At 42.2% G+C, this 22,473-nt stretch overlaps 1 protein-coding gene across 2 annotated transcripts in view; it reads right to left on the reverse strand.

Annotated features, from left to right (window-relative positions):
- PDE7A (phosphodiesterase 7A) overlaps positions 1-22,473 on the reverse strand; it is a 652,296-nt gene that overhangs the window by 448,160 nt on the left and 181,663 nt on the right. Inside the window, exon 4 of one of the 2 annotated variants that reach the window (XM_069220260.1) lies at positions 2,471-2,656. In XM_069220260.1, the coding sequence (XP_069076361.1) occupies positions 2,471-2,656 (186 nt within the window). The remainder of the gene's footprint in view (positions 1-2,470; positions 2,657-22,473) is intronic. The other variant, XM_069220261.1, reaches the window with a different exon arrangement.

The following is a 22,473-nucleotide window of genomic DNA, read 5'->3' on the forward strand; positions in this document are numbered from 1 at the left end:
TGTCTCAATCAATCAAAAAACCTGGACAAAATTGTAAAAAAAAAAAAAAAAAAAAAAAAAAAAGGGTAGCTCTTCCCAGATGTGAGCTTAACTTGCGCAGAATGAAAAGAATGGACGTACGCGTGCTGGGGTGGAGCCTATATAGAAGACCGTGATGTCACAGACTGCTCCAACGATGCTGGCGCCCGACAGCACGCGAAGGGTACTGCTCAGCAGAAAAATTCTGGATTCGAAGCGGACGCCAGGGAATTCTAAGGTAAGGAATCTGCAGCTAGAAGTCTTTATCAGATTTCCACCTATAACATGTGTGCACACAGGCCCACTTCACACACTACTGGTATGTGCTGCATCACAGTGGAACTTGACTATGCCTATCCCAATCCACTCCAGGCTATTCTACCACATAAGAGGGGGAATGACGCCCATAAATCAATACAGTCCACTCTACAATGAGGGCATGGCGAATGGTAGGAGTGCAAGCAGGGAAAACCCCTTTATATGCGTCAGCACTACCACTATATCACCCCGCAATATCAGTAAACAGGGAGGGCTCACCATTGCAACAGCCTGCATGGGCGGGCCTGAAAACAATGGGAGAAGCCTACACAAATGCCAGCTTTATGGTGCTAAATGATATCTTACACACAATAGTCCACCTAGTTACTAACATTCACATACTACTGCCTTTGAGCAGCCCTGCCCAAGTTCTATCCTGAATTCCCAGTGGAGCCACATATACTCTGTGCACTGCAAACCCTGCTCACTAGCAACACACGTCAGTCTCACAGAGTCACATCACTATATTATAAGACCCAGCGCAAACAGATTGGACGAAGACCCCAGATAAAGCGATGAAGAATTGGAATGCAGTACTAGACAAGCTACTGGAGTTGGCAGATTGGACATTTTGCTGCGCTGAATGAAAAAAGGCCAACATGGATAGGCAAAGGACATAATATATTTAAGTCAGGCCTGTTTGACCACCTGGCCAGTCACCAACTACAAAAGGGCTAAGTGGAATCAAATTAAACTCTGGGAAGACTATTGATGTGGAATATTATCCACCTCTAAGAAAAAAAATCAAAACGTCCAACAAGGCATTTCAGAAGAAAAGCCCACTCAGTAATTTATGATTCAGCAATGAACTCAAACAGTAGAAAAGAGGTACACAAACAGAAATAAGAAAAATACTTACAAATCTGTCTGATCCCAAACTTTTCCACAGAGCTAAACAAACGCTAAATGCTTACTAAAAAGTCATTTGGAGTGCTGAAAAAACAAGCAAGGAAACATTTGGCATGTACTCCTCAAAACAAAGGTAGCTCGTGGGCCTTCTGGACCATTAAATAAATTGATGCATTACTATGTCACGTCACTAAGTCAAACTGTAACTGAAGATCGATGGAGCACATTTTTAGAGGCATGTATGACGACACCAGCGCAAGGCCCTTCTCTTCAGGTTTGTCCTTGTGTTGCTTGGTTTAAGATACAAACATAAACCTTCTGTCAATTTCCAAGATAGAACCTTCTATCCAAAGTGTTGAAAGGGACAGGCAACAACGTAACAATTTCCACCATCAAAAAACATTGGCTAGACAGTGCTCAGGGTCCATGTGGCTTACACTGCTGTCCACTACATTATCAATAGTTTATGCTCTCTTGAAATGAAGCCAAATATTTTGCAAATTGCAGTTTACACAACACTAGTGTTGAGTATGACCAGATCCCTTTCTCACAAATGGGTTGCCGCCCAGGAATTGCTACAGACCTCAATATCCTTACCATCTCAATTTTAATCACAAATGCAACACTCTCAAAATCTTCACTTTTCATATCTTTCCTTGAGCTTAGAGTTGCCTTTGGTGAAGTGTTGCAAAACTTGCACTGGGATAAAATTTACAAATTGAACATCACTCCACATCTACTGAAGGATGTTCAATTATTTCATACAAACACTTAGATATAGCTCAAAACTGGAAATAAAGGATCTATTTCCAGAAACATCTTTACCACCAATGGCCTCAAGCAATTATGTATACTGGCATCTACCTTGTTTAATCTCTGCTGATTAGTTTCTTCCTCAAACTGTTCGTTTGCAGTTCAGGAGTAGCTTCCATAATTTGAGATATATGATATGTTTTCAAACTGGGTGACTATAATGAGTTTTTCAAATTTAAAGTGGAAGTGTCAGAGGAGGAACCTCTGGAAAGTTAGATGAAAATCTACATCACTGCAATAACTGCAAATCAGCAAGTCTAACTTTCATAAGCAGAAAGTGTGACAAGCAAGGAACAGCCTTCCACAAACTTAATTTGAGAGAGAGCAAACAAACTCAAATATTTAGTGTAGACTAATGTTTGGCTCAGGTACAGAACAAAATCCAAACATGAAGGGTAACAGGAAAAAAGAAAATGAGCATTATAAAAAGCATTTCATCGGAACATGAAAACAAATGATGTACAGTACTCACTAGTAGAGCTTGACAAGATATGAAGACTTGAATCTGCTTCAGATGGTTCAACATTTCTGTTATTTCCCCCAGCATGCGGAGTTTGGCAACGTAGACCACCGTCAACAGGAGCAGGTAGGGATGCAATTTGGCAGGTTTCAAGCTTTTGACTTTTATCCTCTTGTGAATCCCACTCAGAGTTGTCTACTTTCATTATATACAAAATTCAAAGAGATCACGTGTTTCTTAAAGCATTACAAATCAATACATTAATACACTTGAACATATACTAAGCAAACAAGTGTGCAAAGAATAGTTATATTAGGTAATACATGAATTTACACTGCCACACTAATGGAACCAAACGCTGAGTACTTACATTTTGATAGTATTATCCATTGACACCAAATTCTGTGTCGGTAATGAAAAAAGATTATGCCCATCTTTTTTCACTATTCCTTTCAGCATTAAACAGAAAAACACAAACTACATTTCCCATACAGCCATGAAAATTAGACACTGCAACACAGTATCAAAAGTGTCTGATCACAATTCAGGAAGGTCCTTAAAAATAAGCCCTGTTTTCTTTCAATTCTCCTCCTCCTCCCAAGTAAATGATTAATTAATTCTGCAACGTTCCTTTCCCTATTTGTGAATGTTTTAGAAAATAAATTACAGGTTTTGTACACCAATATTTGTGGATGTGTGGAAGAGCACTTATTTTTATATTTATCTGTGTGGAATCATGGGCATGGTTACAATAGATTGTTGTGACTGTTCAACTAGCAGAGGCAGTGCTGCAGAGGAGGCTCTACGTATTGTCCCTCAAAGGCTCTTTGTTGTGGCCTCAGAGGAGTACCTTTAGGAGGGAGAGGCGAAGTGCAGCATGTGCTGTCTATTTTGTACTCAAAAAAGGCATGCAGGCAGTGTCTGCAAACATCAACAGAAAACCTCCCATCCAGCTTCTTTTGGTCCTGTCAGGTCCCGTTGAGTAGGCATATTTTTCATTTAGGCAAGCATAGCTCAGGTAGCAGAGAATCTGAATGCAGGATGACATTTTTGGCCAGGTCGTTAGGAACAATTCCCTGTCGGGTTATTATTGACAGACCAGCAAATAAAGAATTTCCTTTAGGGTTGGGAACAAGTATCTACTGGGGAATGTGATTTCAACAAGGTGCAAAAACACAGCATAGCACTCTGCAAGCAGGGTGAGAGGGCTGGAGAACAGCAAATATATTTTCAAGAATGGGTCTGAATAATGAACCACTCTCTCCCTGGAAGGCAACAGAATTGCAGACCCCACAGCCTGAAGGACCACCAGGTGGGTGAGATGAAGTTGTACATGAAGACCAGGGTGAAGCAAAACTACACCCGAGTACTTAGATTCATCTGGGAAATTGGAAGAAGCATTGTTTTAATCCAAAAAGCATAAAGCAAAGGTAATATAATCAGCCAGCTAGGCTAGGTTTTCCGGGTGCACAAAGCAAAATGTTACTTACTCAGTAGACATCAGTTTGTGGCATGAAGTGCTGTAGATTCACATGCTCTGCACATCTCCTGCCACCTAGTGGTGGGTTTGGAGTGTTACAAGTTGTTTTTCTTCGAAAAAACATTTCTGAGTCACAAGATCTAGTGGTGACTTGTTCTCTGTGACACTGCGGATGGGTATAGAGTCCTTTGTTAGATTGTTTTTCCACATGCGGGAGAGAGAGAGGGTATAAACAAAGTATAGTGATAGAAATTTCCATGCAAATGTATGCACAAACAGTGGTGGCTGGTGACATTTAAAAGTGGTAGGGCGTAAAAGTTGGGTATGAATTATTTATCGAGTGAAGCAAGGAAGCCTAATTGACAAACGTGGGCTCCAGGGTGGGGCTTCCTCCCAAGATTATATATATTTTTTTTTAAATGGACAAATGGTGCATTTGAAAGCAAATGTTGTGAGAAACCATGGTTTATAAAGCAGTGTGAATGTATAGCCTTGAAATAATAAACACATTAAAAACTGCCCCATATCTTACTGCAATAATAAGTTCAACAGTTATTTTAATGTGCAAGTTGTACAATGTGACAACCTCAGGTCCTTTAAAGTGTGTGCTTGCACAGTGTCTTGCACTGCATGCAGCATTAACTTTGGTAGAAAATGTTCTAACGAGGCATTGGGAAGCACATACAGCTGCTGGCTGCAATCAGTCATACAGAAATATGTGCAGACATGTCTAAGTGGGATGAAAAACGTGGCGGCTCTCTAAAAGGGACATGTAAAATACATTTCTGTGATTCCCTTAGTGTGCCACCCGAACTGTATTTTGGTTTCTCTCTGAGATATTGCATCCAAAAATATAACACAACTGACATACACCTAAAACCTGTAAATCCTACTGGCTTTGTCAATGGTTATCTGTTTCAGATAAATGAGAAACAAAAAGGGCCAGCTGGAACGCCTACAGCAGATAACTGTATTTCCTGTAAGCATATATTTCTCACTTTGAGCATGACTCTGATATGTGGATAAACTTTGCAAGGGAAAACAGAACCCTGCCTGTCTTTTGGAACAATTTAGAAGAGGAAACAAATACAGCAGCTCCACTTCTGAAGGCGCCAGCGATCTGCAGCCAGGACCTGGGCTGTCAAATTGGGGGAGGTTAAGGTGACAACGGGTCTCAGCACAATATAAATAATCCAATATTAGCATTATAACACTTACCATTACAGAGGACAAGGCACCTAACCAGACGTGCTTGGATTCACTCCTAATGCATGATTAATGGAACAGGGTGGGATCGATGCCAGTGAATGACAGATGTCTGCCCTAACGCAGGGATGAAGACTCCAGCGCCCAAAACCACAACACTAAAGGAGTCACTGGTCTATTGTGGATACCACTGTATTCCACAACGGAAAGGGATGGCTTTTGAAAGCTAAGCCCTGCGCCATAGTGCCGAGAAGTCGATTTACTGTCTGGCTTCCATCTCCTACTTTAAAATGAGGCGGGGCAGGCAGACTGAGAATAAACAGCCCAGAGTTAAATATATTGATTAATTTATAGATACAATTGTATCTCTAAATAAATGGATCTATTTATTATTTTTTTGAATGTTTATGTGCAGGAATTTCAAAGGGGCATTGCCCTTAGCTCTAGAGGAGAAAACTCCCCATGTACAAATATAAGGTACCTGGAACAGACACAGGCATCCGTGGAGGAGGGAGGGAGCATGTGAATTTACAGCACTACATGCCTCAAACAGCTGTCTATTGGGTAAGTAACATTTTCCTTTCAATGGCATGTGAGGCTGTATAGACTGTAAAGCAGTTCCTCTATGAAAGAAGGCTAGCCTGTGAAGTTAGTTGTTTGAAAAGGTGTTCTTAGAACAGCGTGCTCTACATTGGCTTGCTGACGTGCTTTAACATCTACACAATAATGCTTTGTGAATTTATGTGGAGTGGACCAAGTAGTTGCTTTGCAAATGTCAGCTAAAGGAATGTTCCCTAAGAAAGCCATGGTGGCTCCTTTTTTCTAGTAGAATGTGCTCTAGGAGTTACTGGTAACTGTCTTGTTGCTTTAGCATAACAAGTTTGTATGCATTTCACTATCCATCTGGCTATGTCTTTTTCAGATATTGGGTTACCCTTATGAAGAACAGAGAAAGCTGAAAAGAGCTGTTTAGTTTCCCTGAAGTGTTTCGTCCTGTCAGTGTAGTAAATTAGCGCCTGTCTGACACCTGAAGTGTGGAGGGTTCTTTCTGCAACCGAGTCAAGCTGTGGGAAGAAAACTGGTAACTCAATGGTTTGACTGATATGGAATTGAGGAATCACATTGGGTAAGAACCTTGGGTTTGTATAAAGAACCACTCTGTCTTTGTGTACATGCAAGAAAGGTTCTTCTAACGTTAAGGCCTGGAGCTCACTAGCACGTTTGAGTGATGTAATTGCTACAAAGAATGTCACTTTCCAGGAAAGGAACTGAATAGGGTATGAACAAAGTGGCTCAAAAGGAGGTTCCGTGAGCTTAATGAGCACAAGATTAAGATTTCTGAATAGTGCTAGGGGTATTCTGGGTGGAATGACTTAAGGCCGTCCATGAAGGTCTTAATGACTAGGATTATGAACAGGGAAGTTTGTTGTCCTTTTTCTAAATATGAAGCTATGGCTGCAAGATGTAGACAAATAGAAGAGAAATCCAAGTTTGCTTACTGCATGTGATGCAAATAGCAAACAATTTATTTTCCTGAAGCCTTGATGGGGTTAATGTGTCTGGTTTGACAGTACCAAATAAAAAGTTACGATTTTGCAGCATAACATGCTTTATTTGTAGGTCTACGAAATTCCTTAAGAATGTTCATAAACTCGGAAGGTAACTAAATAACCAAATTCTATGACTTCAGGAGCCATATCACAAGGTTAAGTGACTTGAGGTCTGGATGTCTGATCTGTCCCTGTTCCTGTGACAGACGTACTGTTGGGGAGCTTCTCGTGGGGGACCAGCGAGAGGTTCAGAAGTGTAGTGAACCATGGTCGTCATGCTGCAGTGAGAGCTACAAGGTCCGTGAGGGACGTGTGTTTCTTCTTCAGAACCAGGAATGGGATGAGAGAGGTGGAAAAGCTTAAGCAAATATCCCTGACCAGTTCATATATAAATAATTTTCCTTGGAGAGAGAGTGAGGGTACCTGGATGCGAAGCTTGGGCATTTTGTGTTTTCTGCTGTGGCAAAAAGGTCTGTTTGAGGAGTTCCCCACTTTTGGAAGTCTTTTTGAAGGACTTGTGGGTAGAGTTCCCATTCGAGGACTTGTTGATGCATCCTGCTGAGCAGGTCTGCAAAGGTGCTGTCCGTTCCCGGGAGATACTCTGTCACTAAGTGAATGCGGTGATGAAGAGCTCACTTTCATATTGTCCGAGCGAGTTATCAACTGGGATGACCGTGCCCACCCCCCTTGTTTTTGTAGATAATTCATAGCGGTCATGTTTTCCATCAAGACTAGTACAACTTTGTGTGACAAGTGAGGAAAAAAAGCTTTCAGGGCTAAAATGACTGCCTGAAGCTCCAGAAAGTTAATGTGCTTGGTTTTGTAATTGATATCCCAGAGACCGTGAGGTCCTGAAGATGCACACCCCAACTCGTCAGGGATGCGTTCGTGATCAGAATGAGCTGAGGCACTGGGTCACGAAAAGGGCGACCTTTCAATAGGTTAGTGGTGTTCCACCACTGCAGAGAGCCGTGAGTATGGCGCTCTAAGAACACTAGATCCTGAAGGTGACCCTGTGACAGACCACTGACAAGACAGACACTGCTGTAAGGGACGCATGTGGAGTCTAGTATAAATGACAATGCAATAAAGGATGCCATCATCCCTTAGAGACACACGACAGTCTTGACTGTGTAGGTGTGTTCTTCCTGAAATTCGGGAAGGATCAGCTGAAAATTGTGAATGCGTAATCGGTTAGGAATATGCTAACCCCAACTGTGCATTGAAAATGGCTCGCAGATATGGCTGAATCTGAAGAAGTTTTAGATGGGATTTGAGAAAGTTGATTGTGAACCCTAAATTGTGAGGTTTACTGTGGTTTGAGTGTCTGATTGACACTGCTGTAGTGTGCTGGCTTTGATGAGCCAGCCGTCTAGGTAAGGAAACACATAAATCTTTTGTCTACGGAGATGTGCCGCGACTACAACTAGGCACTTTGTAAATACTCCAGGAGCAGTCATGACTCCAAAATGCAGGACTCTGAATTGATAATGTCTTCTTGCCACCACAAACCTTGGGTATTTCCAGTGTGCAAGGTAGATGGGTTTGCATTTCTCTTCCGATCGCGCTGTAAGCTGAACTTCCGATCGCACTGAACTCATCAGATGTCACTGGGGGGAGGTCGTGGGGGGGTGGGGGTTTGGGGTGGAAGGGGAAGGGCTTCCCCTTCCATCCCTGTGATAAGTGTGTTGAATTCAGTCCCATTCTCCTTGTACAGTAAGGTTGTTAAGATGGGCTCCACAACTCAACATTGGTGCATCTGTTGTGATTATGGTCTGTGACACAGGGTCCAGAAAGGGCTGACCTTTTAATAAGTTGGTGTTATTCCACCACTGCAGAATATGACCCTGTGCCCGAGACCATTGTTGCGAGAGACACTGCTGTAGTGGTCTCATGTTTAGACGTGCATTGGGTACTATTGCTATGCATGATGCCATCATAACCAACAATTTCATGATCAACTTCCAAAGTGAAGTATGGTTTTATTGCAGTTGAGTTGTGAGATGGTGAAAATCTTGTATTCTCACTGGGTTTGGGTATGCTAATGCTGATTGAGTGTTTAATTGCTCCCATATACTGTTGTATTTGTGCTGGCTGCAAGTGTGATTTTTGATAATTGATTATATATCCTTGGTTGTGTAGGGTGTCCACTGTATACTGTGTGTGCTATTGACAGTTTGAATTGTACTGGCTTATATGCGCCAGTCATCCCCATACAGAAAGACATTTGTGTGTTGTCTTCTGAGGAATGCTGCATCCACTGCTAGACATTTGGTAAATACCCTTGGTGCCCTGGTTACTGTGAAGAGTAGTACTCTGAACTGGTAATGCTTTCCTGCTATTACTAATCTTAGATATTTTGATGTGCTGATGTACTGGAATGTGAAAGTAAGCATCTTTGAGATCTAATGTTGCCATGTAGTCCTGTTTTTGTAAGGGGTATGACATCTTGTAGAGTGATCATGTGAAAGTGCTCTGATAACACTGATTTTAGATTTCAGGCCCCTCAATCTATACATTCTGAGAGTACTGTCTTTCTTTGGTATATGGAAGGATAGTGAGTATATATTTCTGATCCTTGTTGGGATATAGGTACTATCTCTATGGCTCCTTTGATGAGTATTGATTGAACTTCTTGTTTTAATAGAGTAACATGTTCCCGAGTTATTCTGTGTGCACGAGGGGGAATGTTTGGTGAAATAGAGATGAGTTCTAGGCAATAACCATGTAGGATAATTGATGGAACCCATTGATCTGTGGTGATGTTTTGCAATTGGGAGTAGAACTCACCAGTCTTCCTCCCGCAAGAGATGTATGGTCTGTGGGGATGGTTAATAAGTCACTGCTTTGTTGATGTAGAGGAACCTCGGAAGTGGTTGGCTTTAGCCCTTCCTCCATACCAATATCCTTTTATATGACCGTCTGACTGAGCCCATATTAAAGAAGCTTGTTTGAGTTGTGAGGTGGATGGTTCTGTGGTTGTTGTTTTGAAACCACCCCTAAACTGTGGCCTCCAAAAATTACCTCTTGTAGGTGTGGATATAAAGCACCCATGGGTTTTGCAGTTTCTGAATCATTTTTTCAGTTTATCTATTGTGATATCCACTTCTGGGCCAAATAGATGTTGTTTGTCAAAGGGCATGTTAAGAACTGTTTGTTGAATTTCCGGTTTAAATCTAGATGCCCTTAGCAATGCATGTCTTCTAATGATTATGCTGGTGTTAATGGCTCTTGCAGCTGTAACAGCTACATCAGTAGCACATCTAATAGCATTATTCAAAACAGCCTGCCCTTCTGTGACTCTGTTGCCCTCTTTTTTGGGCGCTGGTGGAAGATATTGCAATAAATCTTTCATTTGATCCCAATATGCCCTGTGATATTATGCAAGGTGTGCCTGAGCGTTTGTAATCCTTCAATGATTTGCAGCCTGTGTGGCTACCCTCTTACCCATTGCATCAAACCTGTGACTCTCTATCTGGAGAAGGGGCATTTCCTGTAGACTGACTATTAGCTCTTTTCCTTGCTGCACTAACTACTATAGAGTCAGGTGATAATTGTCCTGTAATAAAAACTGGGTCAGACAGTGCTGGTTTATATTTTTTGTCTACCCTTTTGATATAATTGTTGCTTTTACTTGTTCTTTAACCCCTTCTGTGCAGTGGACGTAATGGTTATGTCCAACGCCACAGTGCTCATGTGCCAAGGACGTAACCATTATGTCCTCGGCATGGATGGAAGGGGAAGCCCTTCCCCTTCTACCCCGACCTCCCCCAGTGACGTCTGATTACGTCAGCACTCATTCCCATGCTGACCTTATCAGAGGCCACTTCCCTTCCAGCGCGATCGGAAGAGAAATGCTTTGCATTTCTCTTCCAATCATGTGATGGGGGCCTGAGAGGCTTCAAAGGGAAGGAAAGGAATTTCCTTCCCTTTGAAGTCTCTGAGCATTTCAGAAGCCAGATCGTAAAGCGTTCCGGCTTCTGAAATGCCCACTAGACACCAGGGATTTTTGTTTGTAATTGAAAAATTGGCACGAGGGGAGCGACCCTGTGGGCAAGGGTCGCTCCCCAGAGGTGCAAAATTTTTCAAGGCCTTTTATGCCCCCAGGGAGGGCAGAAACCACTAGACACCAGGGATCATTTTTTTGTTTTGTTTTTTTTTAGTTGAGGAGCAACCCCTTAGGCAAGGGTCGCTCCTGTAAGGGGCAAATTATATTTAGGTAATTTCTGCCCCCATTTCTGCCCTATTTTTATGAGGCCGGTCTGCCCCCAAGGGGTGCAGAAACCACTAGACACCAGAGAGTTTATTTTTTATGGCGAATTCACGGAAGGGAAGTGACCCCTTAGGCAAGGGTCGCTTCCCAAGGGGGGGGGGGGGGGGGGGGAGGGGGGCTTGAGGGCAGATCAGCCGATTTTTGTTAGGCCAATCTGACCCCAAAGGGGGCAGAAACCACTAGGCACCAGGGATTTTTTTAAAATTATTTTAGGCCATTTCTGCTACCCCCCGGGGCAGATCAGCCTATTGTTATTAAGGGAAGAAACCTCTATGCGCCGGGGACCTTTTTTTTTTTTTTTTTTTGTTTTTTAGAGGTGGAGAGCGACCCCTTAGACAAGGGTCACTCCCCTGGGGGGGCAAATTTATTTTGGGCCATTTCTGCTGCCCTCTGGGCAAGATCGGCGTATTTCTACTAAACCACTTAGGCCCCAGGGATTGGTCAGTGTGTATTTTCTTTAGGGGGGCAGCCCATTGGGTAAGGGTCGCTCCCCATGGGGGCACATTACTGTTGGTCATATCTGCTCCCCTTGGGGGCAGACTGGCCTATTTTTGGAAGGCCCATCTGCCCCCAACGGGGAACAGAAAGCCCACCAGAGACCAGGGAAGTTTTTCTTTTTTCAAAAATAAGAGGGTGGGGGTATGGGCATACCCCCACCCCAAATACATGGGGCCAAAATTACCGGGGGGCAGAAAGTCTACTAGATGCCAGAGAATTAATAAGGAAAAAAAAGTGGGGTGGTGGATACCAACCAGTATGGGCCTGGTTATTCCCCTACCCCAACTGAAGGGAATAACAGTCATTCAGCTCTCCCCCACAATCTAAAACATCTTATTCCACAGCAAGCAAGAAGACATTTCATTATTTGGGGTTTTGGTTTTACGGTTAGGCCATGAGAGCTTGGCTAACTCTCAAATTTGTCCCGCTTGGAATGGTTAGGGCTGCATTTTATGGAGTTGCCATGTAGAAAAATCCACAAGACCTAGACACATCTGAAAGCTAAACATTTGGGCGATTCCAGGGTGGTGTGTTTCACATGCACCCACACCATTTTCTTTCCCACAATGCCCTGCAAACCTCCAACTTTGTTGGAAATCATACATTTTCCCCAAGTTTTTATGATGGAACCTTACGGAATCTGCAGGAAATTCACAAAATTCCTACCACCCAACATTGTCTCATCTATACCGATAAAAATTCTGCTGCACTTGTCAGCCTTAAGATGTTTTTTTCAAACTGCCTCTTTTGACTTGCTTTGGTTCCCCCTTATATACATGTTTTTGGCTCTTCAATGTCACAAGCACTTGGACCACCTACACAAGTGAGGTAACATTTTTACCGGGAAACTGAGGGGAATGTTGGGTGGTATGAAATTTGTCCCAGTGCAGTGATCCCACACAGAAATGTGGGAAAATGTGTTTTAGCTAAATTTGAGGTTTGCTGAGGATTCTGGGTAAGAAAACATTGGGGGATACACGCAAGTCACACCTCCCTGGACTCCCTCGGGTGTCTAGTTTTCAGAAATGTCTGGGTTTGGTAGGTTTCCCTAGATGGCTGCTGAGCCCAGGACCAAATACGAATGTGATGTGTCCATTTTGTGTTTCCTGTCGCAGGCGCTAGGCCTACACACACAAGTGAGGTACTGTTTTTATCGGGAGACTTGGGGGAAAACAGAATAGCAAAACAAGTGTTATTGCCCCTTGTCTTGCTCTACATTTTTTCCTTCCAAATGTAAGACAGTAGGTAAAAAAAATCTATTTGAGAAATGCCCTGTAATTTACATGCTAGTATGGGCACCCCGGAATTCAGAGATGTGCAAAAAAACACTGCTTTTCAACACCTTATCTTGTGGCCATTTTGGAATTACAAAGGCTTTCTTTATAACTATTTTTCACCCTTTACACTTCAGCAAATGAACTGCTGTATGCCCGGTATAGAATGAAAACCCATTGCAAGGTGCAGCTCATTTATTGGCTCTGGGTACCTAGGGTTCTTGATGAACCTACAAGCCCTATATATCCCCGCAACCAGAGGAGTCCAGCAGACGTAACGGTATATTGCTTTAAAAAAAATCTGACATCGCAGGAAAAAGTTACAAAGTAAAACGTGGAGAAAAATGGCTGTTTTTTAACCTCAATTTCAATATTATTTTATTTCAGCTGTTATTTTCTGTAGGAAACACTTGTAGGATCTACACAAATGATCCCTTGCTGAATTCAGAATTGTGTCTACTTTTCAGAAATGTTTAGCTTTCCGGGATCCAGCATTGGTTTCTCACCCATTTCGGTCACTAACTGGAAGGAGGCTGAAAGCACAAAAAAATAGTAAAAATGGGGTATGTCCCAGTAAAATGTAAAACTGTGTTGAAAAATTGGGTTTTCTAATTCAAGTCTGCCTGTTCCAGATAGATCGGAAGATGGTAATTTTACCATCGCAAACCGTTTGTTGTCATTTTCAGGGAAAAAAAACACAAGCCTTCTTCTGCAGCCCTTTTTCCCCATTTTAAAAAACCCACAATTTCCACTGTATTTTGGTTAATTTCTTGGTGTCCTTCAGGGGAACCCACAAAGCCTGGGTACCTCTAGAATCCCTAGGATGCTGGGGAAAAAAAGGACGCAAATTTGGCTTGGGTAGCTTATGTGAACAAAAAGTTATGAGGGCCTAAGCGCAGCTGCCTCAAATAGCCAAAAAAAGGCTTGGCACAGGAGGGGAAAAGGCCTGGCAGCGAAGGGGTTAAATATATCTTAAGCATGTCTAAACATGCCTGGAAGCATAGGGAGACACATACTCCTTATGAGTAGATGTTAATGTGTTGGACAAGAAATCATCCTTTATAGGGTCAGTATGTAACTGCACATTATGATATGCTGCTGCCCTGGCTATGACCGGATTATAGGCAGCTGTGTCCTCAGGAGGAGATGGTCTTGCTGGATACAACTGCAGATCTTTAGGTAAAATAGGATCTGTATCATATAGATCCCATGGACCTACCTCATATTGAGGATCAGGGAATTCATCCTCATGTGGTGATATAGGTGAGGCCTGTGGTGAAAACTGTGCTGAATGTGTGGGTGAGGGTGACGATGGTGAAATAGGAAGATAAGGAGAGTGAGGTGGTGAAGACTGCGGATGCATTGTCTTTTGCTTCTCCTTTTGTTTACTGAGTCAAGTTGGTGGTGGCGATCTAAGATCTAAAGTCTCCTGAAAAGTAAATTTTCTTTTGGTTGCTGGAGAAGAAGATGCTATAATCCTTCCTGCCTCCTTGTGTATATGGATCCTTCTTTGCTTGGCATCCATAATCTGTAAAATGGGTTGACTCTCTAAAGACTCCTCAGTAATTGAAGAACGTTTACCACCAGTATCTGCGAATTCCAAAAATTTGGTGGAATGCTTGACCGGCACCGAAATAGTCGGCACCGAAAGTGGTAGCCAATTTTCAACTCTGTATTGAAAGAGGTGCGGCAGCCTGTTTGGTCTTCTGCTTCGGTGCTGAACCTGAGAGGGTTGGTCTTCCAAAGCTATTTTTTGGGTCCGACCATGGCCGGGAGGCAGTGGAAGAACGGAGACTGATGTAGGAGTCTTTTTTTATTGGCTTTATTTGGTGCGAGTGGCCTACTGTACTCGCGTACTGCGCATCTTTGATGTCCCCATCTGAGCCTCAATCGAAATCTGAATCTTCTATGAAAACTACTACACGTTGCTCTTCTTGCGCGTGTTCTACTGACTTTGACGTTATCTCAATCCAACATGCTCTCCGATCCCGACGAGTCTTTTTGGATCAAAACGACAGGCAAGCTTTACACGTTTCTTTTCTGTGTTCAGGAGACCGAGATTGCATACCAAATGTTAATCGGTGTAAAGGACACCAAGGACAGAAATGAAACGGAGTACGTTCCATGAGCTTACATTATTCAATCAGGTAATGTATTGAAGAAGGCCCTGAAAGGGCACGGTTGCCCCTAAGGGCGTCAACCCAAATCAGATGATTATGATTGGATCGGTTACCGAATGTAAGAAAACTAGATTTAAAACTATACTGACGTTTTATAGAATGTTTATAGTATACCAAACCGAAAAGTCCCGGAACGAGAGGAAACAAGTCCGAACCTGACAGCAGAAAGAAAACAATCTAACAAATGACTTGATGCCCATGCATACTATAACCGAGAGAAGGAGTCACGCGATCTTGTGACTCGAAAACCTTCTCAGAAGAAAAACAACTTGTAACACGCGAGCCCAACACTAGATGGCAGACTTGTGTAAAGCATGTGTATCTGCAGACACATGCCATCGAACACATATATGCAATCATTTGCTCAATCCAAGCATTTGGCCTGTGACCAAGGACGAGATGTCTGAAACTCATAAGGCCTGGATAATGTGTAAAGAATTCTTTGAATGTGACTGGCTTTGCTGCTTTCCAAAATAAACTGCAACCTGTTGAGAGTGCGCTCTCTGTCCGCCAAAGTAAAGGTTTACCGCACTCCAGAAAACCTTAAGGCATATTTTATTATTTAAAAAAACAGTTCTCTGAAGCTATATATGGAAAATGTCACTTACCCAGTGTACATCTGTTCGTGGCATGAGACGCTGCAGATTCACATGCTGTGCATTATCCTGCCATCTAGTGTTGGGCTCGGAGTGTTACAAGTTGTTTTTCTTCGAAGAAGTCTTTTCGAGTCACAGGACTGAGTGGCTCGTCCCTTTCGGCTCCATTGCGCATGGGCATCGAGTCCATCTTAGATTGTTTTCCCGGCATAGGGTGAGGTAGGAGTGGTAGAATGAGGATACTAAAGATGTCCATGTAATGGAATAGACATGTATGTACATAGTTTGTAGTAAAGTAATATTTATTTACATATATACAATTTAAATGCAACTTAAACGACTACATGCTCCCGGGTGGTAGGAGGGCGCATGTGAATATGCAGCACAACATGCCACGAACAGATGTACACTGGGTAAGTGACATTTTCCGTACGATGGCATGTGTAGCTGCAGAAACACATGCTGTGCATAGACTACAAAGCAGTAATCCTCCTGAAAGCGGTGGTTAGCCTGTAAGAGTTGAAGTTGTTTGAATTTTTTTTTTTTAATACAGCCTGTCCTACTGTGGCTTGTTGTGTTGCTAACACATCTACACAGTAATGTTTAGTAAAGGTATGAGGTGTAGATCAAGTGGCTGCTTTACAAATCTCTGTTATTGGTATATTACCTAAAAAGGCCATTGTTGCTCCTTTCTTTCTAGTGGAGTGTGCCCTTGGTGTAATGGGTAATTCCCTTTTAGCTTTGAGTAACAGGTCTGAATACATTTGACTATCCATCTGGCTATGCCCTGTTAGTATATAGGGTTACCAGCATGGGGTTTTTGTAAAGCAACGAACAATTGCTTATATTTACGAAATGATTTTGTTCTGTCAATGTAATACATTAGTGCTCTTTTAATGTCTAATGTATGCAGTGCTCTTTCTGCTACTGAGTCTGGTTGTGGGAAGACGACTGGGAGCTCTACTGTTTGGTTTAGATGAAAATGGTGAAATGACTTTTGGTACAAATTTTGGATTATTACGGAGAACCACTTTATGTTTGTGTATTTGTATAAAGGGTTCTTGTATAGTAAATGCCTGTATTTCGCTAACTCTTTGTATTGAAGTTTTGGCTATTAGAAAAGCTACCTTCCAAGTTAAGAATTGGATTTGGCAAGAATGCATGGGTTCAAAAGGTGGGCCCATGAGTCGTGTAAGTACAATATTAAGATTCCACAAGGGTACTGGTGGGATTCTTGGAGGTGTGATACTTTTTAGTCCTTCCATAAAGGCTTTAAGAATTGGGGTTCCAAAAAGTGACTTTGTATGTTTAATCTGCAGGTAAGCAGAGATTGCGGTGAGATGAATTTTTATGGAAGAAAAAGCGAGATTTGCTTTTTGTAGGTGTAGTAAGTAACTCACGTTGTTTTGTATGGAGGCCTCTAGAGGTGTTATTTGGTTTGCTTGGCAGTAGAAAACAAACCTTTTCCATTTATTAGCATAACAATGCCTTGTTGTCGGTTTTCATGCCTGTTTAATGACTTCCGTACACTCATTTGAAAGGTTTAGATAGCCAAATTCTAAGACTTCAGGAGCCAGATTGCTAGGTAAAGCGATGCTGGATTGGGGTGTCTGATCTGTTGTTTGTGTTGTGTTGACAGATCTGGTCTGTTTGGGAGTTTGATGTGAGGTACTACTGAGAAGTTCAACAGTGTGGTGTACCACGGTTGGCGAGCCCACGTTGGTGCTATGAGTATTAGTTTGAATTTGTTTTGACTCAGTTTGTTGACCAGGAAAGGAATGAGTGGGAGAGGGGGAAAAGCGTAAGCAAATATCCCTGACCAACTAATCAAAAGAGCATTGCCCTTGGACTGAGGGCGTGGGTACCTGGATGCGAAGTTTTGGCATTTTGCGTTTTGCTTTGTTGCAAACAGATCTATGTCTGGTGTCCCCCAGCGCTAGAAGTAATCTTGTCGGGGCAGGTGTACTCACTTTTTGTCCTGCCGTCGGTGGCCGGTCTCCGTCGGAGTCATCCGATTCCTAACCCCGATCGAAATAGCCATCTCTTCTTCCTCGACGGCGAGGTGTTGTGTAGACTTCGATGCCATCTGCAAATGCCTTGCTTGTCGATCTCTTAAGGTCTTCTTGGATCGAAAAGCCTTGCAGACCTCACAAGTATCCTCTCTGTGTTCTGGAGACAAACCCAGATTACAGGCCAGATGCTGGTCTGTACAAGGATACTTGGCGTGACAAGTCTGACAGAAACGGAAGGGGGTCCAGTCCATGAGTCTTCGACGACAGGTGTGGTCGGGCCGACCAGGCCTCGGCTGAGTGCGGAAGCCCCGAAGGGCCGCCGAAGCGGTTGTGTCGTCGGTGCCGATTTATCTATACTAAACCGGTCCCGAACGCAACAATACCAACGGATTACAATGTTTTTCTAAATTTTCCCAATTCGAATTACGGAGAGAAGAGGAACACGTCCGAACCCGATGGCGGAAAGAAAACAATCTAAGATGGAGTTGATGCCCATGCGCAATGGAGCCGAAAGGGAGGAGTCACTCGGTCCCGTGACTCGAAAAGACTTGCTAGAAGAAAAACAACTTGTAACACTCTGAGCCCAACAATAGATGGCAGGAACCGTGCACAGCATGTGTATCTGCAGCTACACATGCCATTGAACATATATATATCTATCTACATATGTACAAGTGTTGTTAACTTAAACGACTACAGGCTACCGGGGAGGTTGGAGGGTGCATTGGGAAACTGCAGCAGAACATGCCACGAACAGATGTACACTGGGTAAGTGACATTTTCTGTTTAATAGCATGTGGAGCTGCAGATACACATGCTGTGCATAGACTACAAAGCAGTTAGTCCCCCCCCCATAAAAGCGGTGGTTAGCCTGTAGAAGTTAAAGTTGTTTGAAATAATGTTCTTAGTACAGTTTGACCTACTGTGGCTTGCTGTGCTTCTAAAACATCTACACAATAGTGTATGGTAAATGTATGTGGTGTTGACCAAGTAGCTGCCCTACATATTTCAGCCATTGGCATGTTTCCTAAGAAGGCCATTTTAGCACCTTTCTATCTTGTGGAATGTGCTTTAGCAGTAACTAAGAGTTGTCTTTTGGCTTTAACGTAACATGTTTGAATGCATCTTCCTATCCATCTTGCTAAACCTTATTTTGAAATGGGGTTAACAGTATGTGGTTTTTGAAAAGCTACAAATAGCAGTTTAGTTTTTCTGAATGGTTTTGTTCTATCTATTTAGTACATTAGTACTCTTTTAATGTCTAATGTATGTAGAGCTCTTTCTGGCACAGAATCTGGCTGTGGGAAGAAGACTGGTAGTTCTACTGTTTGATTGATATGAAAAGGTGATACCATTTTAGGAAGAAATTTAGGGTTAGTTCGTTGTACGACTATGTTTATGTACTTGTATGAACGGTTCCTCAATAGTGAAGGTTTGAATTTCGCTAACTCTTCACAATTATGTAATTGCGACTAGGAAAGCAACCTTCCATGTTAAGAATTGTATTTGACATGAGTGCATAGGTTCAAATGGTGGGCCCTTAAGTTGCGTAAGCACTATGTTTAAGTTCAACGAAGGAACTGGAGGTGTTCTGGGTATAATGATGCATTTTAAGCCTTCTGTGAAGGCTTTGATAACAGGAACTCTAAATAAAGAGCTGTGCTGTACATTTTGCAAATATGCGGAAATTGCAGTGAGCTGTATTTTTATGGAAGAGAATGCTAAATTAGATTTTTGTAAACAAAGCAAATAGCATACAATATCTTGTACTGATGTTGTAAGAGGGGCAATTTGTTTAGATTGACAAAAATATACAAATCTTTCCCATTTGTTCGTATAGCACTGTCTAGCAGTGGGTTTTCTTGCTTGCTTAATTACTTCCAAACATTCTTATAGTAGTTGTAAATACCCAAATTCTATGACCTCAGGAGCCAAATCGCCAGATTGAGTGTGTTGGGATTTGGGTGCCTGATCTGCCCTTGGTTTTGTGTTCACAGGTCTTGTCTGTTTGGGAGTTTGGTACTACTGACAAGTCAAATAGTGTTGTGTACTACGGTTGACGTACCCACGTTGGTACTAGGAGTATCATATTGAGTGAGTTTTGACACAATTTGTTGACTAGAAATGGAATGAGTGGGAGAGGGGGGGGGGGGGGGGGGGGGGGGAGGTAAGCAAATATCCCTGACCAACTGATCCATAGAGCATTGCCTTTGGATAGGGAATGTGGGTATCTGGATGCAAAGCTTTGGCATTTTGCGTTTTCGCTGGTGGCGAACAGATCTATGTCTGGTGTTCCCCATTGTTGAAAGTATTTTTGAAGTACCTGAGGGTGAATCTCCCACTCATGTGTTTGTTGAAGATTTCTGCTGAGATAATCTGCCAAATGGTTGTGTATCCCTGGAATGTATTGTGCTACCAGGTGAATTTGGTTGTGTATTGCCCATTTCCAAATTTGAGTTAGGAGGGAGAGTTGGGATGAATGTGTCCCTCCCTGTTTGTTTAGGTAATACATGGTGGTCATGTCTGTTTTGATCAGGACATTCCTGTGAATGAGAAGAGGCTGAAAAGCTTTGAGTGCTAGGAAGACAGCTAACAACTAAGTGATTTATGTGTAGCTGTTTGTGTTGGGCACCCCATTGTCCTTGGATGTTGTGATTGTTGAGGTGAGCTCCCCAGCCAATCATTGATGCATCTGTTGTAATTATGGTCTAAGGCACAGGGTCTTGAAATGGCTGCCTTTTGTTTAGATTTGTGGAATTCCACCACTGAAGGGACATTTATGTTTGACGGTCTATCAACACTAGATCTTGAAGTTGACCCTGTGCTTGTGACCATTGTTGTGCCAGGCACAGTTGAAAGGGCCTCATGTTTAGTCTTGCATGTGGAACAATTGCAATACATGATGCCATCATTCCTAACATTTTCATGACAAACTTGACAGTGTACTGTTGACCTGTCTGTATCTTTGCTATTGCATTTTGGAATGCTTGTATTCTTTGCGTATTTGGACTTGCAAACTTTTTTTTTTTTTTTAGTATTTAGTACTGCCCCTAAATACTGTTGTATTTTCACAGGCTGTAGTTGTGACTTTTTGTAATTTGAGAACCCTAGCCTGTGCAGGGTTTGTATTACATAATGCGCATGATTTTGACACTGCGTATGACTGTTTGATTTTAGCAGCCAATCGTCTAGATATGGAAAGAAATGTATATGCTGTCTTCTTAGGTAGGCTGCAACTACCGCTAGGCACTTTGTGGATACCCTTGGAGCTGTTATTTCAAGGGGTAACACCTTGAACTGATAGTGCTTTCTTTGAATGACAAACCTGAGATATTTTCTGTGCGCTGGATGGATGGGTATATGAAAATACGCATCTTTGAGGTCTAATGTTGCCATGAAATTGTGTTTTTGAAGTAGTGGGATAACATTCTGGAGAGTTACCATGTGAAAGTGTTCTGACAGGATGTAAAGATTGAGGGCCCTGAGATCTAATATTGGCCTTAGCGTGCCATCCTTTTTGGGAATGAGGAAATACAGTAAGTAAACTCCTGTCCCTGCTTGGTTTTGTGGCACGAGTTCTATTGCTTGAGTAATAGAGATTTGACTTCTTCCTGTAACAGAGTGATATGCTCTGTGGATAGTTTGTGTGGTTTTGGTGGAATGTTTGGTGGAGTTCAAATCAATTCTAGGCAATAGCCATTGCGGATAATTGATAATACCTAGTTGTCTGTGGTAATGTTTAGCCAATTGGTGTGGAACGCTTGCAGTCTTTCTCCCACAGGGGAGGTGTGGATTGGAAGGGAATGGAACAAGTCACTGTTTACTTTGTTGTGAGGCTTGTTTAGGTGTTTGATATTTCCCCTCTGCCTCTGGGGAACTGTCCTCTATATATGCTGTTAAAACGTGCGATACCATACCTACCTAGGTAAACATGCAAGGTATGTCTGCATGTGCCTGGTTAGGTCTCTGGAGTCGAAGTTAATTACCTTGACTTTGAAGGGATTAAGGTAAAAAAATAAAATAATTGAACGCTTAATTCCTCCCCCCCACCCCAACCACCCGGAGGGTGGTGCAGGATGTACTTTTAGTTAGCACTACCACTTACAATAATCATATTCTTTATAAAAAGAAAACTGTTTTCCATTAATATGGATACCAGTATTAAGAACTACCAAATCACTGGATAGGATTAATCTGATTGCATTTATAAGCCTAGCAATGTTTTTAATTATACATTAGAACAAAAGAGTGATTTCGGTTGTCTACCAACAGTTTGCATTTTTGCTTTTTCACTGTAAATGTAAACTGCCTTGAAACTCCTCTTCAAAGGTTTAGTTGGAACTGGTACAAAAAATATTAGATAAGCATTTATAAGGTTAGTTCTCCTCTTGTTTAATCATGGTCTAGGAAGCAGGCTGTTTGCCCACTAATCTGCATTTTAGAAATGGAGTTACTGTTAATTACATTTGCACGTAATATACAAAGTTTTTTTAGATTGTGTTAAGTGAAGATTGAGTAATGCTAGGATACCAAAGGGTATTTAGTTTATCCAGCAAATAAACACTCCTTATGTCATTTTTACATTTCAGAAAAACTAACATGATTGGTTTTATCTTTTCTATCTGTCCAGTACTTTACAAATGATTTAACCTTAGTTTGCTTTCACTCGAGATTTCTAAGCCACTTAAAAGCAGACGTTCTCTTCCTGAGTAGAGACAGGATGTGGAGAAAGTTTGATGTAGTTTCAGAGTTGGCTGTAGGAAAGTCCCTTTTTGGCATGGTTACCTCACTTTTTGCCTGTTGTCAGTGTGCTTAGACTGTTTTCACTGGGATCCTGTTAACCAAGACCCCAATGAATGTGCTCTCTCCTCTGAATGTTTACAACCCACAATTGGCATACTGGTGTACCCCTGTAAGTCCCTAGTATATGGTACCTAGGTATCCAG

Source organism: Pleurodeles waltl, chromosome 2_2 (genome assembly GCF_031143425.1).
Source record: "Pleurodeles waltl isolate 20211129_DDA chromosome 2_2, aPleWal1.hap1.20221129, whole genome shotgun sequence".
NCBI classification, from domain to species: domain Eukaryota; kingdom Metazoa; phylum Chordata; class Amphibia; order Caudata; family Salamandridae; genus Pleurodeles; species Pleurodeles waltl.